This window comes from Dendropsophus ebraccatus, chromosome 3, assembly GCF_027789765.1.
Source record: "Dendropsophus ebraccatus isolate aDenEbr1 chromosome 3, aDenEbr1.pat, whole genome shotgun sequence".
In the NCBI taxonomy this organism is placed as follows: domain Eukaryota; kingdom Metazoa; phylum Chordata; class Amphibia; order Anura; family Hylidae; genus Dendropsophus; species Dendropsophus ebraccatus.
Window position 1 is genome coordinate 201,301,961 of NC_091456.1, and position 17,113 is coordinate 201,319,073.

The 17,113-nt window shown below is 52.8% G+C and overlaps 1 protein-coding gene across 5 annotated transcripts in view; it reads right to left on the reverse strand.

Annotated features, from left to right (window-relative positions):
- The window catches only part of GBA2 (glucosylceramidase beta 2), a 133,205-nt gene that overhangs the window by 89,855 nt on the left and 26,237 nt on the right, over positions 1-17,113 (reverse strand). For all 5 annotated transcript variants that reach the window (XM_069963378.1, XM_069963379.1, XM_069963382.1 and 2 more), the window contains exon 3: positions 349-612. In XM_069963378.1, the coding sequence (XP_069819479.1) occupies positions 349-524 (176 nt within the window). In that variant the 5' untranslated portion in view covers positions 525-612. The remainder of the gene's footprint in view (positions 1-348; positions 613-17,113) is intronic.

Below are 17,113 nucleotides of genomic sequence, written 5' to 3' on the forward strand. Positions count from 1 at the left end.
ATATATATACAGGTAACAGGTGATATACACAGGGACAGGTGATATATACACAGGGACAGGTGATCCCTGTGTATAGATCACCTGTTACCTGTATATATATTACCTGTCCTTGTGTATTTATCCCTTGTCCCTGTGTGTATATATATATATATATATATATATACACACACACAGGGACAAGGGATAAATACACAAGGAGAGGTAATATATATACAGGTAACAGGTGATATACACAGGGACAGGTGATATATATACAGGGACAGGTTATATATATATTATATATATATATATATATATATATATATATATATATATATATAGGGACAGGTGATATACAGAGCCACTCACCGGAGCCCCATAGGGAGATGGGCTAGCTTCTTGGCGGCAGACACATGCTCCAGCTGGAAAGGCTTCCTCTTCTCCTGGAACTCATGTGCCAGGCAGATCCTCCAGCCATAGGGGGACACTGCGTAGCCCTGGGCAGCAGCCTGGTAGCTGTCCATCAGCCCCTGGGTACTGTCCATATCTGAGAGATGTGTGTCCTCGCACCAGTGTCCCAGGTAATGTATGCCGTCACACCCAGCCAAGGGCAAAGGTCGTCCTCCTGAATTCCTGACAGCAGAGATCAGAGTCACTGTCAGTGTACGGGGGATGTGGGTATATACAGGAAGTATACAGTGTATACAGGATATATAGTGTCTGGGTATATACAGGAAGTATACAGTGTATACAGGATATATAGTGTCTGGGCAGCACAGAGACTCACGCTGGTGGTGCACATACTACAACATGGTGGGACGCTCCTGCCCTGATGATGTCATTGTGACCTCACTGCATCCAGTGACTGTCCCAGTATGGAGACCATCAGCAATGTAGGAGGAGAGCGTCATCAGGAGGAGAGCGTCACCAAGAGGGCCAGAGAGGAGAGCGTCATCAGGAGGGCCAGAGAGGAGAGCGTCATCAGGAGGGCCAGAGAGGAGAGCGTCATCAGGAGGGCCAGAGAGGAGAGCGTCACCAAGAGGAGAGCGTCACCAGGAGGGCCAGAGAGGAGAGCGTCATCAGGAGGAGAGCGTCATCAGGAGGAGAGTGTCATCAGGAGGGCCAGAGAGGAGAGCGTCATCAGGAGGAGAGCGTCACCAGGAGGGCCAGAGAGGAGAGCGTCATCAGGAGGGCCAGAGAGGAGAGCATCATCAGGAGGGCCAGAGAGGAGAGCGTCACCAGGAGGGCCAGAGAGGAGAGCGTCACCAGGAGGGCCAGAGAGGAGAGCGTCACCAGGAGGGCCAGAGAGGAGAGCGTCATCAGGAGGGCCAGAGAGGAGAGCGTCATCAGGAGGAGAGCGTCACCAAGAGGGCCAGAGAGGAGAGCGTCATCAGGAGGGCCAGAGAGGAGAGCATCATCAGGAGGGCCAGAGAGGAGAGCGTCATCAGGAGGAGACCGTCATCAGGAGGGTCAGAGAGGAGAGCGTCACCAGGAGGAGAGCGTCACCAGGAGGGCCAGAGAGGAGAGCGTCACCAGGAGGGCCAGAGAGGAGAGCGTCACCAGGACGGCCAGAGAGGAGAGCGTCACCAGGAGGGCCAGAGAGGAGAGCGTCACCAGGAGGGCCAGAGAGGAGAGCGTCATCAGGAGGGCCAGAGAGGAGAGCGTCACCAGGAGGGCCAGAGAGGAGAGCGTCATCAGGAGGGCCAGAGAGGAGAGCGTCATCAGGAGGGTCAGAGAGGAGAGCGTCACCAGGAGGGCCAGAGAGGAGAGCGTCATCAGGAGGGCCAGAGAGGAGAGCGTCATCAGGAGGGTCAGAGAGGAGAGCGTCATCAGGAGGGCCAGAGAGGAGAGCGTCATCAGGAGGGTCAGAGAGGAGAGCGTCACCAGGAGGGCCAGAGAGGAGAGCGTCACCAGGAGGGCCAGAGAGGAGAGCGTCACCAGGAGGAGAGCGTCACCAGGAGGAGAGCGTCACCAGGAGGGTCAGAGAGGAGAGCCTCATCAGGAGGGCCAGAGAGGAGAGCGTCATCAGGAGGGCCAGAGAGGAGAGCGTCATCAGGAGGGCCAGAGAGGAGAGCGTCACCAGGAGGGCCAGAGAGGAGAGCGTCATCAGGAGGAGAGCGTCATCAGGAGGGCCAGAGAGGAGAGCGTCATCAGGAGGAGAGCGTCACCAGGAGGAGAGCGTCACCAGGAGGGTCAGAGAGGAGAGCGTCACCAGGAGGGCCAGAGAAGAGAGCGTCATCAGGAGGGCCAGAGAGGAGAGCGTCATCAGGAGGGCCAGAGAGGAGAGCGTCATCAGGAGGGCCAGAGAGGAGAGCGTCATCAGGAGGGCCAGAGAGGAGAGCGTCATCAGGAGGGCCAGAGAGGAGAGCGTCATCAGGAGGGCCAGAGAGGAGAGCGTCACCAGGAGGGCCAGAGAGGAGAGCGTCACCAGGAGGGCCAGAGAGGAGAGCGTCACCAGGAGGGCCAGAGAGGAGAGCGTCACCAGGAGGGTCAGAGAGGAGAGCGTCATCAGGAGGGTCAGAGAGGAGAGCGTCACCAGGAGGGCCAGAGAGGAGAGCGTCATCAGGAGGGCCAGAGAGGAGAGCGTCACCAGGAGGGCCAGAGAGGAGAGCGTCATCAGGAGGGTCAGAGAGGAGAGCGTCACCAGGAGGGCCAGAGAGGAGAGCGTCACCAGGAGGGTCAGAGAGGAGAGGGTCACCAGGAGGGCCAGAGAGGAGAGCGTCATCAGGAGGGTCAGAGAGGAGAGCGTCACCAGGAGGGCCAGAGAGGAGAGCGTCACCAGGAGGAGAGCGTCATCAGGAGGGTCAGAGAGGAGAGCGTCATCAGGAGGGCCAGAGAGGAGAGCGTCATCAGGAGGGTCAGAGAGGAGAGCGTCGCCAGGAGGGCCAGAGAGGAGAGCGTCATCAGGAGGGCCAGAGAGGAGAGCGTCATCAGGAGGGTCAGAGAGGAGAGCGTCATCAGGAGGGCCAGAGAAGAGAGCGTCACCAGGAGGGTCAGAGAGGAGAGCGTCATCAGGAGGGTCAGAGAAGAGAGCGTCATCAGGAGGGCCAGAGAGGAGAGCGTCATCAGGAGGGCCAGAGAGGAGAGCGTCACCAGGAGGAGAGCGTTACCAAGAGGGTCAGAGAGGAGAGCGTCACCAGGAGGGCCAGAGAGGAGAGCGTCACCAGGAGGGCCAGAGAGGAGAGCGTCACCAGGAGGGCCAGAGAGGAGAGCGTCACCAGGAGGGTCAGAGAGGAGAGCGTCACCAGGAGGGCCAGAAAAGAGAGCGTCACCAGGAGGGCCAGAGAGGAGAGCGTCACCAGGAGGGCCAGAGAGGAGAGCGTCACCAGGAGGGCCAGAGAGGAGAGCGTCACCAGGAGGGCCAGAGAGGAGAGCGTCACCAGGAGGGCCAGAGAGGAGAGCGTCATCAGGAGGGCCAGAGAGGAGAGCGTCATCAGGAGGGTCAGAGAGGAGAGCGTCATCAGGAGGGCCAGAGAGGAGAGCGTCATCAGGAGGGTCAGAGAGGAGAGCGTCGCCAGGAGGGCCAGAGAGGAGAGCGTCATCAGGAGGGTCAGAGAGGAGAGCGTCACCAGGAGGGCCAGAGAGGAGAGCGTCATCAGGAGGGCCAGAGAGGAGAGCGTCATCAGGAGGGTCAGAGAGGAGAGCGTCGCCAGGAGGGCCAGAGAGGAGAGCGTCATCAGGAGGGCCAGAGAGGAGAGCGTCATCAGGAGGGCCAGAGAGGAGAGCGTCACCAGGAGGGCCAGAGAGGAGAGCGTCACCAGGAGGGCCAGAGAAGAGAGCGTCACCAGGAGGGTCAGAGAGGAGAGAGTCACCAGGAGGGCCAGAGAGGAGAGCGTCATCAGGAGGGTCAGAGAGGAGAGCGTCATCAGGAGGGCCAGAGAAGAGAGCGTCACCAGGAGGGTCAGAGAGGAGAGCGTCATCAGGAGGGTCAGAGAAGAGAGCGTCATCAGGAGGGCCAGAGAGGAGAGCGTCATCAGGAGGGCCAGAGAGGAGAGCGTCACCAGGAGGAGAGCGTTACCAAGAGGGTCAGAGAGGAGAGCGTCACCAGGAGGGCCAGAGAGGAGAGCGTCACCAGGAGGGCCAGAGAGGAGAGCGTCACCAGGAGGGCCAGAGAGGAGAGCGTCACCAGGAGGGTCAGAGAGGAGAGCGTCACCAGGAGGGCCAGAAAAGAGAGCGTCACCAGGAGGGCCAGAGAGGAGAGCGTCATCAGGAGGGTCAGAGAGGAGAGCGTCACCAGGAGGGCCAGAGAGGAGAGCGTCACCAGGAGGGTCAGAGAGGAGAGGGTCACCAGGAGGGCCAGAGAGGAGAGCGTCATCAGGAGGGTCAGAGAGGAGAGCGTCATCAGGAGGGCCAGAGAGGAGAGCGTCACCAGGAGGAGAGCGTCATCAGGAGGGTCAGAGAGGAGAGCGTCATCAGGAGGGCCAGAGAGGAGAGCGTCATCAGGAGGGTCAGAGAGGAGAGCGTCGCCAGGAGGGCCAGAGAGGAGAGCGTCATCAGGAGGGCCAGAGAGGAGAGCGTCATCAGGAGGGTCAGAGAGGAGAGCGTCACCAGGAGGGTCAGAGAGGAGAGCGTCATCAGGAGGGTCAGAGAAGAGAGCGTCATCAGGAGGGCCAGAGAGGAGAGCGTCATCAGGAGGGCCAGAGAAGAGAGCGTCACCAGGAGGGTCAGAGAGGAGAGCGTCATCAGGAGGGTCAGAGAGGAGAGCGTCATCAGGAGGGCCAGAGAGGAGAGCGTCATCAGGAGGGCCAGAGAGGAGAGCGTCACCAGGAGGAGAGCGTTACCAAGAGGGTCCAGAGAGGAGAGCGTCACCAGGAGGGGCCAGAGAGGAGAGCGTCACCAGGAGGGCCAGAGAGGAGAGCGTCACCAGGAGGGCCAGAGAGGAGAGCGTCACCAGGAGGGTCAGAGAGGAGAGCGTCACCAGGAGGACCAGAGAGGAGAGCGTCACCAGGAGGGCCAGAGAGGAGAGCGTCACCAGGAGGGCCAGAGAGGAGAGCGTCACCAGGAGGGCCAGAGAGGAGAGCGTCATCAGGAGGGCCAGAGAGGAGAGCGTCATCAGGAGGGTCAGAGAGGAGAGCGTCATCAGGAGGGCCAGAGAGGAGAGCGTCACCAGGAGGAGAGCGTCATCAGGAGGGCCAGAGAGGAGAGCGTCATCAGGAGGAGAGCGTCATCAGGAGGGCCAGAGAGGAGAGAGTCACCAGGAGGGTCAGAGAGGAGAGGGTCACCAGGAGGATCAGAGAGGAGAGCGTCATCAGGAGGATCAGAGAGGAGAGCGTCATCAGGAGGGTCAGAGAGGAGAGGGTCATCAGGAGGATCAGAGAGGAGAGCGTCATCAGGAGGGCCAGAGAGGAGAGCGTCACCAGGAGGGTCAGAGAGGAGAGCGTCATCAGGAGGGTCAGAGAGGAGAGGGTCACCAGGAGGGTCAGAGAGGAGAGCGTCATCAGAGAGGAGAGCGTCACCAGGAGGGCCAGAGAGGAGAGCGTCATCAGGAGGGCCAGAGAGGAGAGCGTCATCAGGAGGGCCAGAGAGGAGAGCGTCATCAGGAGGGCCAGAGAGGAGAGCGTCATCAGGAGGGCCAGAGAGGAGAGCGTCACCAGGAGGGCCAGAGAGGAGAGCGTCATCAGGAGGGCCAGAGAGGAGAGCGTCACCAGGAGGAGAGCGTCATCAGGAGGAGAGCGTCACCAGGAGGGTCAGAGAGGAGAGCGTCACCAGGAGGGTCAGAGAGGAGAGCGTCACCAGGAGGGTCAGAGAGGAGAGCGTCACCAGGAGGGTCAGAGAGGAGAGCGTCATCAGGAGGAGAGCGTCACCAGGAGGGTCAGAGAGGAGAGCGTCACCAGGAGGGCCAGAGAGGAGAGCGTCATCAGGAGGGTCAGAGAGGAGAGAGTCACCAGGAGGAGAGCGTCACCAGGAGGAGAGCGTCACCAGGAGGAGAGCGTCACCAGGAGGAGAGCGTCACCAGGAGAGCGTCACCAGGAGGAGAGCGTCACCAGGAGGAGAGCATCACCAGGAGGGCCAGAGATGAGAGTTTTATCAGGAAAAGAGCGTCATTGGGAGGAGAGCGTCACCAGGAGGGCCAGAGAGGAGAGCGTCACCAGGAGGGTCAGAGAGGAGAGCGTCACCAGGAGGGCCAGAGAGGAGAGCGTCACCAGGAGGGCCAGAGAGGAGAGCGTCACCAGGAGGGTCAGAGAGGAGAGCGTCACCAGGAGGGCCAGAGAGGAGAGCGTCACCAGGAGGGTCAGAGAGGAGAGCGTCACCAGGAGGGCCAGAGAGGAGAGCGTCACCAGGAGGGCCAGAGAGGAGAGCGTCACCAGGAGGAGAGCGTCATCAGGAGGGTCAGAGAGGAGAGCGTCACCAGGAGGGCCAGAGAGGAGAGCGTCATCAGGAGGGTCAGAGAGGAGAGCGTCATCAGGAGGGTCAGAGAGGAGAGCGTCACCAGGAGGCTCAGAGAGGAGAGCGTCATCAGGAGGGCCAGAGAGGAGAGCGTCACCAGGAGGGCCAGAGAGGAGAGCGTCACCAGGAGGAGAGGGTCATCAGGAGGGCCAGAGAGGAGAGCGTCACCAGGAGGGCCAGAGAGGAAAGCGTCACCAGGAGGGCCAGAGAGGAGAGCGTCATCAGGAGGGCCAGAGAGGAGAGCGTCACCAGGAGGAGAGCGTCATCGGGAGGGCCAGAGAGGAGAGCGTCATCAGGAGGGCCAGAGAGGAGAGCGTCACCAGGAGGAGAGCGTCACCAGGAGAGTCAGAGAGGAGAGGGTCACCAGGAGGAGAGGGTCACCAGGAGAAGAGCGTCACCAGGAGGGCCATAGAGGAGAGCGTCATCAGGAGGAGAGCGTCATCAGGAGGAGAGCGTCATCAGGAGGGTCAGAGAGGAAAGCGTCACTAGGAGGAGAGGGTCATCAGGAGGGCCAGAGAGGAGAGCGTCACCAGGAGGGCCAGAGAGGAGAGCGTCATCAGGAGGGTCAGAGAGGAGAGCGTCACCAGGAGGGCCAGAGAGGAGAGCGTCATCAGGAGGGTCAGAGAGGAGAGCGTCACCAGGAGGGCCAGAGAGGAGAGCGTCACCAGGAGGGCCAGAGAGGAGAGCGTCATCAGGAGGAGAGCGTCATCAGGAGGAGAGCGTCATCAGGAGGGCCAGAGAGGAGAGCGTCATCAGGAGGGTCAGAGAGGAGAGGGTCACCAGGAGGAGAGCGTCACCAGGAGGAGAGCGTCACCAGGAGGAGAGCGTCACCAGGAGGAGAGCGTCACCAGAGAGGAGAGCGTCACCAGGAGGGCCAGAGAGGAGAGCGTCACCAGGAGGGTCAGAGAGGAGAGGGTCACCAGGAGGAGAGCGTCACCAGGAGGAGAGCGTCACCAGGAGGAGAGCGTCACCAGGAGGGCCAGAGATGAGAGTTTCATCAGGAAGAGAGCGTCATCGGGAGGAGAGCGTCACCAGGAGGGCCAGAGAGGAGAGCGTCATCAGGAGGGCCAGAGAGGAGAGCGTCACCAGGAGGGCCAGAGAGGAGAGCGTCACCAGGAGGGCCAGAGAGGAGAGCGTCACCAGGAGGGCCAGAGAGGAGAGCGTCACCAGGAGGGCCAGAAAGGAGAGCGTCATCAGGAGGGCCAGAGAGGAGAGCGTCACCAGGAGGAGAGCGTCGCCAGGAGGGTCAGAGAGGAGAGCGTCACCAGGAGGAGAGCGTCACCAGGAGGGTCAGAGAGGAGAGCGTCACCAGGAGGAGAGCGTCACCAGGAGGAGAGCGTCACCAGGAGGGCCAGAGAGGAGAGCGTCATCAGGAGGGCCAGAGAGGAGAGCGTCACCAGGAGGGCCAGAGAGGAGAGCGTCATCAGGAGGAGAGCGTCACCAGGAGGGCCAGAGAGGAGAGCGTCACCAGGAGGGCCAGAAAGGAGAGCGTCATCAGGAGGGCCAGAGAGGAGAGCGTCACCAGGAGGAGAGCGTCGCCAGGAGGGTCAGAGAGGAGAGCGTCACCAGGAGGAGAGCGTCACCAGGAGAAGAGCGTCACCAGGAGGGTCAGAGAGGAGAGCGTCACCAGGAGGGTCAGAGAGGAGAGCGTCACCAGGAGGGCCAGAGAAGAGAGCGTCATCAGGAGGGCCAGAGAGGAGAGCGTCACCAGGAGGAGAGCGTCACCAGGAGGAGAGCGTCACCAGGAGGGCCAGAGATGAGAGTTTCATCAGGAAGAGAGCGTCATCGGGAGGAGAGCGTCACCAGGAGGGTCAGAGAGGAGAGCGTCACCAAGAGGGTCAGAGAGGAGAGCGTCACCAGGAGGGTCAGAGAGGAGAGCGTCACCAGGAGGGCCAGAGAGGAGAGCGTCACCAGGAGGAGAGCGTCACCAGGAGGGTCAGAGAGGAGAGCGTCACCAGGAGGGTCAGAGAGGAGAGCGTCACCAGGAGGGTCAGAGAGGAGAGCGTCACCAGGAGGGTCAGAGAGGAGAGCGTCACCAGGAGGGTCAGAGAGGAGAGCGTCACCAGGAGGGTCAGAGAGGAGAGCGTCACCAGGAGGGTCAGAGAGGAGAGCGTCATCAGGAGGGCCAGAGAGGAGAGCGTCACCAGGAGGAGAGCGTTACCAGGAGGGCCAGAGAGGAGAGCGTCATCAGGAGGGCCAGAGAGGAGAGCGTCACTAGGAGGAGAGCGTCATCAGGAGGGCCAGAGAGGAGAGCGTCACCAGGAGGAGAGCGTTACCAGGAGGGTCAGAGAGGAGAGCGTCACCAGGAGGGTCAGAGAGGAGAGCGTCACCAGGAGGAGAGCGTTACCAGGAGGGCCAGAGAGGAGAGCGTCATCAGGAGGGCCAGAGAGGAGAGCGTCACTAGGAGGAGAGCGTCATCAGGAGGGCCAGAGAGGAGAGCGTCACCAGGAGGATCAGAGAGGAGAGCGTCACCAGGAGGAGAGCGTCGCCAGGAGGGTCAGAGAGGAGAGCGTCACCAGGAGGAGAGCGTCACCAGGAGAAGAGCGTCACCAGGAGGGTCAGAGAGGAGAGCCTCATCAGGAGGGCCAGAGAGGAGAGCGTCACCAGGAGGGTCAGAGAGGAGAGCGTCACCAGGAGGGTCAGAGAGGAGAGCGTCACCAGGAGGGCCAGAGAGGAGAGCGTCACCAGGAGGGTCAGAGAGGAGAGCGTCACCAGGAGGGCCAGAGAGGAGAGCGTCACCAGGAGGGCCAGAGAGGAGAGCGTCATCAGGAGGGCCAGAGAGGAGAGCGTCACCAGGAGGGCCAGAGAGGAGAGCGTCATCAGGAGGATCAGAGAGGAGAGCATCATCAGGAGGGTCAGAGAGGAGAGCGTCACCAGGAGGAGAGCGTCACCAGGAGGGTCAGAGAGGAGAGCGTCATCAGGAGGAGAGCGTCACCAGGAGGGCCAGAGAGGAGAGCGTCACCAGGAGGGTCAGAGAGGAGAGGGTCACCAGGAGGGGAGTGGCGGGCCGGACTCATACAGTAAAGATGGCGGTATTACTTATAGATGATAACACTTCAGGCTCGGCCAGTGTTTCGGCCCTATTACACGAAAGGACTATTGGCTGCATTCGGCTGATATCGGCCGTAACGGCCAATAATCGTCTTGTATAGTAGAAGACATCAGCTGACATGAACAATGTCGGCAGATTGTTGCAGTCGTTGGTCTTTTAACGGAGACTTGTCACCCCCCCGTGCTGGGGTGAAGGCCGCCCGACCCCCCGCTAGAGACCCTTATACTAACCCCTTCTCTCCAAGTCCTGGGCCTGGAGCCGGTCCAGAGACAGAGATATCCCCATCTGAATCCCGGCGCGCCCGCTCCTGAGATGAGTCCGAGTCCCATAGAGAATGAATGGAGCCATCATTCTCTATGGGCGCCGGACTCATCTCAGGAGCGGGCGCGCACGGCTGCCGACGGGGATATCTCAATCCCGGGACCGGCTCCAGGCCCGGGACTTGGAGAGAAGGGGTTAGTATAAGGGTCTCCAGTGGGGGGTTAGACGGCCTTCACCCCAGCACGGGGGGGGGGGGGGGGTGACAGGTTCCATTTAACAGTGTGATAGTGATGATCTGCTGCCGTTGCTCTGTGCAATAGGGGGCAGCAGGCTGCGGCTATCACCTGGGCAGCATCCCCCCCCCCCACCCCCGTACTCACCCACTCGCTGCCAACGCGTGTACTAGCACCAGCAGTGAGCGGGGAATGAGGAGCAAACAAGCACTGAAAGCGCTCAATTGCTCCTCTCCATCGCCCCGTGTAAGAGGGCCATAAAGGAGGACCTCATCGATCGGCACTCGTCGTCGCTCACTTCCTCACTCATCAGCGCTCACTTGCCGATACTCACACATCTGCAATCACTCACTCATCTGCAATCACTCACTCATCTGCAATCACTCACTCATCTGCAATCACTCACTAATCAGCACTCACTAATCAGCACTCACTAATAAGCACTCACTAATAAGCACTCACTAATAAGCACTCACTAATAAGCACTCACTCACTAATCTGCAATCACTCACTCGTTAGCACTCATTGATAAGCAATCACTCACTAATTGGCAATCATTCACAGCCGGTCAATGATGGTCTACTACACATTATACTAATGTATCACTATTACACTATGTATCACTATTACACTATGTATCACTATTACACGTAGCCATGTATCACTATTACACTATGTATCACTATTACACGTAGCCATGTATCACTATTACACGTAGCCATGTATCACTATTACACGTAGCCATGTGTCACTATTACACTATGTATCACTATTACACTATGTATCACTATTACACGTAGCCATGTATCACTATTACACGTAGCCATGTGTCACTATTACACATAGCCATGTATCACTATTACACGCAGCCATGTATCACTATTACACGTAGCCATGTGTCACTATTACACTATGTATCACTATTACACGAAGCCATGTATCACTATTACACGTAGTATCACTATTACACGTAGTATCACTATTACACGTAGCCATGTATCACTATTACACGTAGCCATGTGTCACTATTACACGTAGCCATGTGTCACTATTACACTATGTATCACTATTACACGAAGCCATGTATCACTATTACACGTAGCCATGTATCACTATTACACGTAGCCATGTATCACTATTACACGTAGCCATGTGTCACTATTACACGTACTGATGTATCACTATTACACGTAGCCATGTATCACTATTACACGTAGTATCACTATTACACAAAGCCATGTATCACTATTACACGTAGCCATGTATCACTATTACACAGAGCCGTGTGTCACTATTACACGTAGCCATGTGTCACTATTACACGTAGCCATGTATCACTATTACTACACGTAGCCATGTATCACTATTACACGTAGTATCACTATTACACGTAGCCATGTATCACTATTACACGTAGTATCACTATTACACATAGCCATGTATCACTATTACACGTAGCCATGTATCACTATTACACGTAGCCATGTATCACTATTACACGTAGCCATGTATCACTATTACACGTAGCCATGTATCACTATTACACATAGCCATGTATCACTATTACACGTAGTATCACTATTACACGTAGCCATGTATCACTATTACACGTAGCCATGTATCACTATTACACGTAGCCATGTATCACTATTACACGTAGCCATGTATCACTATTACACGTAGCCATGTGTCACTATTACACGGAGCCATGTATCACTATTACAAGTAGCCATGTATCACTATTACACGTAGCCATGTATCACTATTACACGTAGCCATGTGTCACTATTACACGTAGCCATGTATCACTATTACACATAGCCATGTATCACTATTACACGTAGCCATGTATCACTATTACACGTAGCCATGTATCACTATTACACGTAGTATCACTATTACACAAAGCCATGTATCACTATTACACGTAGCCATGTATCACTATTACACAGAGCCGTGTGTCACTATTACACGTAGCCATGTGTCACTATTACACGTAGCCATGTGTCACTATTACACGTAGTATCACTATTACACGTAGCCATGTATCACTATTACACGTAGCCATGTATCACTATTACACGTAGCCATGTATCACTATTACACACAGTCATGTATCACTATTACACGTAGCCATGTGTCACTATTACACGTAGCCATGTGTCACTATTACACGTAGCCATGTGTCACTATTACACGTAGCCATGTGTCACTATTACACGTAGCCATGTGTCACTATTACACGTAGCCATGTATCACTATTACACGTAGCCATGTATCACTATTACACTATGTATCACTATTACACGTAGCCATGTATCACTATTACACTATGTATAACTATTACACGGAGCCATGTATCACTATTACACGTAGTATCACTATTACACGAAGCCATGTATCACTATTACACTATGTATCACTATTACACGTAGCCATGTATCACTATTACACGTAGCCATGTATCACTATTACACGTAGCCATGTATCACTATTACACTATGTATCACTATTACACGTAGCCATGTATCACTATTACACGTAGCCATGTATCACTATTACACGTAGCCATGTGTCACTATTACTTGTAGCCATGTATCACTATTACACGTAGCCATGTATCACTATTACACTATGTATCACTATTACACGTAGCCATGTATCACTATTACACGTAGTATCACTATTACACGTAGCCATGTATCACTATTACACGTAGTATCACTATTACACGTAGCCATGTATCACTATTACACGTAGCCATGTATCACTATTACACGTAGCCATGTATCACTATTACACGTAGCCATGTGTCACTATTACACGTAGCCATGTATCACTATTACACTATGTATCACTATTACACGTAGCCATGTATCACTATTACACGTAGCCATGTATCATTATTACACGTAGCCATGTATCACTATTACACGTAGCCATGTATCACTATTACACGTAGCCATGTGTCACTATTACACGTAGCCATGTGTCACTATTACACGTAGCCATGTATCACTATTACACAGAGCCATGTGTCACTATTACACGTAGCCATGTATCACTATTACACGTAGCCATGTGTCACTATTACACGTAGCCATGTATCACTATTACACGTAGCCATGTGTCACTATTACACGTAGCCATGTATCACTATTACACGTAGCCATGTATCACTATTACACATAGCCATGTATCACTATTACACGTAGCCATGTATCACTATTACACGTAGCCATGTATCACTATTACACATAGTATCACTATTACACAAAGCCATGTATCACTATTACACGTAGCCATGTATCACTATTACACAGAGCCGTGTGTCACTATTACACGTAGCCATGTATCACTATTACACGTAGCCATGTATCACTATTACACGTAGCCATGTATCACTATTACACGGAGCCATGTATCACTATTACACGTAGCCATGTGTCACTATTACACGTAGCCATGTATCACTATTACACCTAGCCATGTATCACTATTACACGGAGCCATGTATCACTATTACACGTAGTATCACTATTACACATAGCCATGTATCACTATTACACGTAGCCATGTATCACTATTACACGTAGCCATGTATCACTATTACACGTAGCCATGTATCACTATTACCCGTAGCCATGTATCACTATTACACTTAGCCATGTATCACTATTACACGTAGCCATGTATCACTATTACACGTAGTATCACTATTACACGTAGCCATGTATCACTATTACACGTAGCCATGTGTCACTATTACACGTAGCCATGTATCACTATTACACGTAGCCATGTATCACTATTACACGAAGCCATGTATCACTATTACACGTAGCCATGTATCACTATTACACGTAGCCATGTGTCACTATTACACGTAGCCATGTGTCACTATTACACGTAGTCATGTATCACTATTACACGTAGCCATGTATCACTATTACACGTAGCCATGTATCACTATTACACGTAGCCATGTATCATTATTACACATATCCATGTGTCACTATTACACGTAGCCATGTATCACTATTACACGTAACCATGTATCACTATTACACTATGTATCACTATTACACGTAGTCATGTATCACTATTACACGTAGCCATGTATCACTATTACAAGTAGCCATGTATCACTATTACACGTAGCCATGTATCACTATTACACGTAGCCATGTGTCACTATTACACGTAGCCATGTATCACTATTACACGTAGTATCACTATTACACGTAGCCATGTATCACTATTACACATATCCATGTGTCACTATTACACGTAGCCATGTATCACTATTACACGTCACTATGTATCACTATTACACGTAGCCATGTATCACTATTACACGTAGCCATGTATCACTATTACACGTAGCCATGTGTCACTATTACACGTAGCCATGTATCACTATTACACGTAGCCATGTATCACTATTACACGTAGCCATGTGTCACTATTACACGGAGCCATGTATCACTATTACAAGTAGCCATGTATCACTATTACACGTAGCCATGTATCACTATTACACGTAGCCATGTGTCACTATTACACGTAGCCATGTATCACTATTACACATAGCCATGTATCACTATTACACGTAGCCATGTATCACTATTACACGTAGCCATGTATCACTATTACACGTAGTATCACTATTACACAAAGCCATGTATCACTATTACACGTAGCCATGTATCACTATTACACAGAGCCGTGTGTCACTATTACACGTAGCCATGTGTCACTATTACACGTAGCCATGTATCACTATTACACGTAGTATCACTATTACACGTAGCCATGTATCACTATTACACGTAGCCATGTATCACTATTACACGTAGCCATGTATCACTATTACACTATGTATCACTATTACACGTAGCCATGTATCACTATTACACTATGTATAACTATTACACGGAGCCATGTATCACTATTACACGTAGTATCACTATTACACGAAGCCATGTATCACTATTACACTATGTATCACTATTACACGTAGCCATGTATCACTATTACACGTAGCCATGTATCACTATTACACGTAGCCATGTATCACTATTACACTATGTATCACTATTACACGTAGCCATGTATCACTATTACACGTAGCCATGTATCACTATTACACTATGTATCACTATTACACGTAGCCATGTATCACTATTACACTATGTATAACTATTACACGGAGCCATGTATCACTATTACACGTAGTATCACTATTACACGAAGCCATGTATCACTATTACACTATGTATCACTATTACACGTAGCCATGTATCACTATTACACGTAGCCATGTATCACTATTACACGTAGCCATGTATCACTATTACACTATGTATCACTATTACACGTAGCCATGTATCACTATTACACGTAGCCATGTATCACTATTACACGTAGCCATGTGTCACTATTACTTGTAGCCATGTATCACTATTACACGTAGCCATGTATCACTATTACACGTAGCCATGTATCATTATTACACGTAGCCATGTATCACTATTACACGTAGCCATGTATCACTATTACACGTAGCCATGTATCACTATTACACTATGTATCACTATTACACGTAGCCATGTGGCACTATTACACGGAGCCATGTGTCACTATTACACGGAGCCATGTATCACTATTACACGTAGCCCAGGGCTCCAGATGGCGACCAAAATGGTCGCCAATGCGACTAACATCTTGCAAATGGCGCCCAGATTTATTAATCTGGGTGCCATTTGCGACTGGCCCCGGCGGCGCGCTGTCTCTTTAAGGACTTCCGCCTTCCGCACGCTGCGCCAAATCACGTGGCGCCACTGCGGCCGTCCGTCCAATGAATGACGGACGTGCTGGATGACGTGTGCGGGGACACGCTTCTCCAGTGACGTCATCCAGCACGTCCGTCATTCATTGGACGGACGGCCGCAGAGGCGCCACACTCCTCCAGGGCTTCTCTCCCGCCTCTCCTCACCCGGCGCAGCACAGTACCACTTCCCTCAGTGTCTGTATGTATATACACTGCACAGTACCACTTCCCTCAGTGTCTGTATGTATATACACTGCACAGTACCACTTCCCTCAGTGTCTGTATGTATATACACTGCACAGTACCACTTCCCTCAGTGTCTGTATGTATATACACTGCACAGTACCACTTCCCTCAGTGTCTGTATGTATATACACTGCACAGTACCACTTCCCTCAGTGTCTGTATGTATATACACTGCACAGTACCACTTCCCTCAGTGTCTGTATGTATATACACTGCACAGTACCACTTCCCTCAGTGTCTGTATGTATAGACTGCACAGTACCACTTCCCTCAGTGTCTGTATGTATAGACTGCACAGTACCACTCCCCTCAGTGTCTGTATGTATAGACTGCACAGTACCACTTCCCTCAGTGTCTGTATGTATAGACTGCACAGTACCACTTCCCTCAGTGTCTGTATGTATAGTCACAGTACCACTTCCCTCAGTGTCTGTATATATAGACTGCACAGTACCACTTCCCTCAGTGTCTGTATGTATAGTCACAGTACCACTTCCCTCAGTGTCTGTATGTATAGACTGCACAGTACCACTTCCCTCAGTGTCTGTATGTATATACACTGCACAGTACCACTTCCCTCAGTGTCTGTATGTATATACACTGCACAGTACCACTTCCCTCAGTGTCTGTATGTATAGACTGCACAGTACCACTTCCCTCAGTGTCTGTATGTATATACACTGCACAGTACCACTCCCCTCAGTGTCTGTATGTATATACACTGCACAGTACCACTCCCCTCAGTGTCTGTATGTATATACACTGCACAGTACCACTTCCCTCAGTGTCTGTATGTATATACACTGCACAGTACCACTTCCCTCAGTGTCTGTATGTATATACACTGCACATTACCACTTCCCTCAGTGTCTGTATGTATAGACTGCACAGTACCACTTCCCTCAGTGTCTGTATGTATATACACTGCACAGTACCACTTCCCTCAGTGTCTGTATATATACACTGCACAGTACCACTTCCCTCAGTGTGTGTGTGTATATACACTGCACAGTACCACTTCCCTCAGTGTCTGTATGTATATACACTGCACAGTACCACTTCCCTCAGTATCCGTATGTATATACACTGCACAGTACCACTTCCCTCAGTGTCTGTATGTAT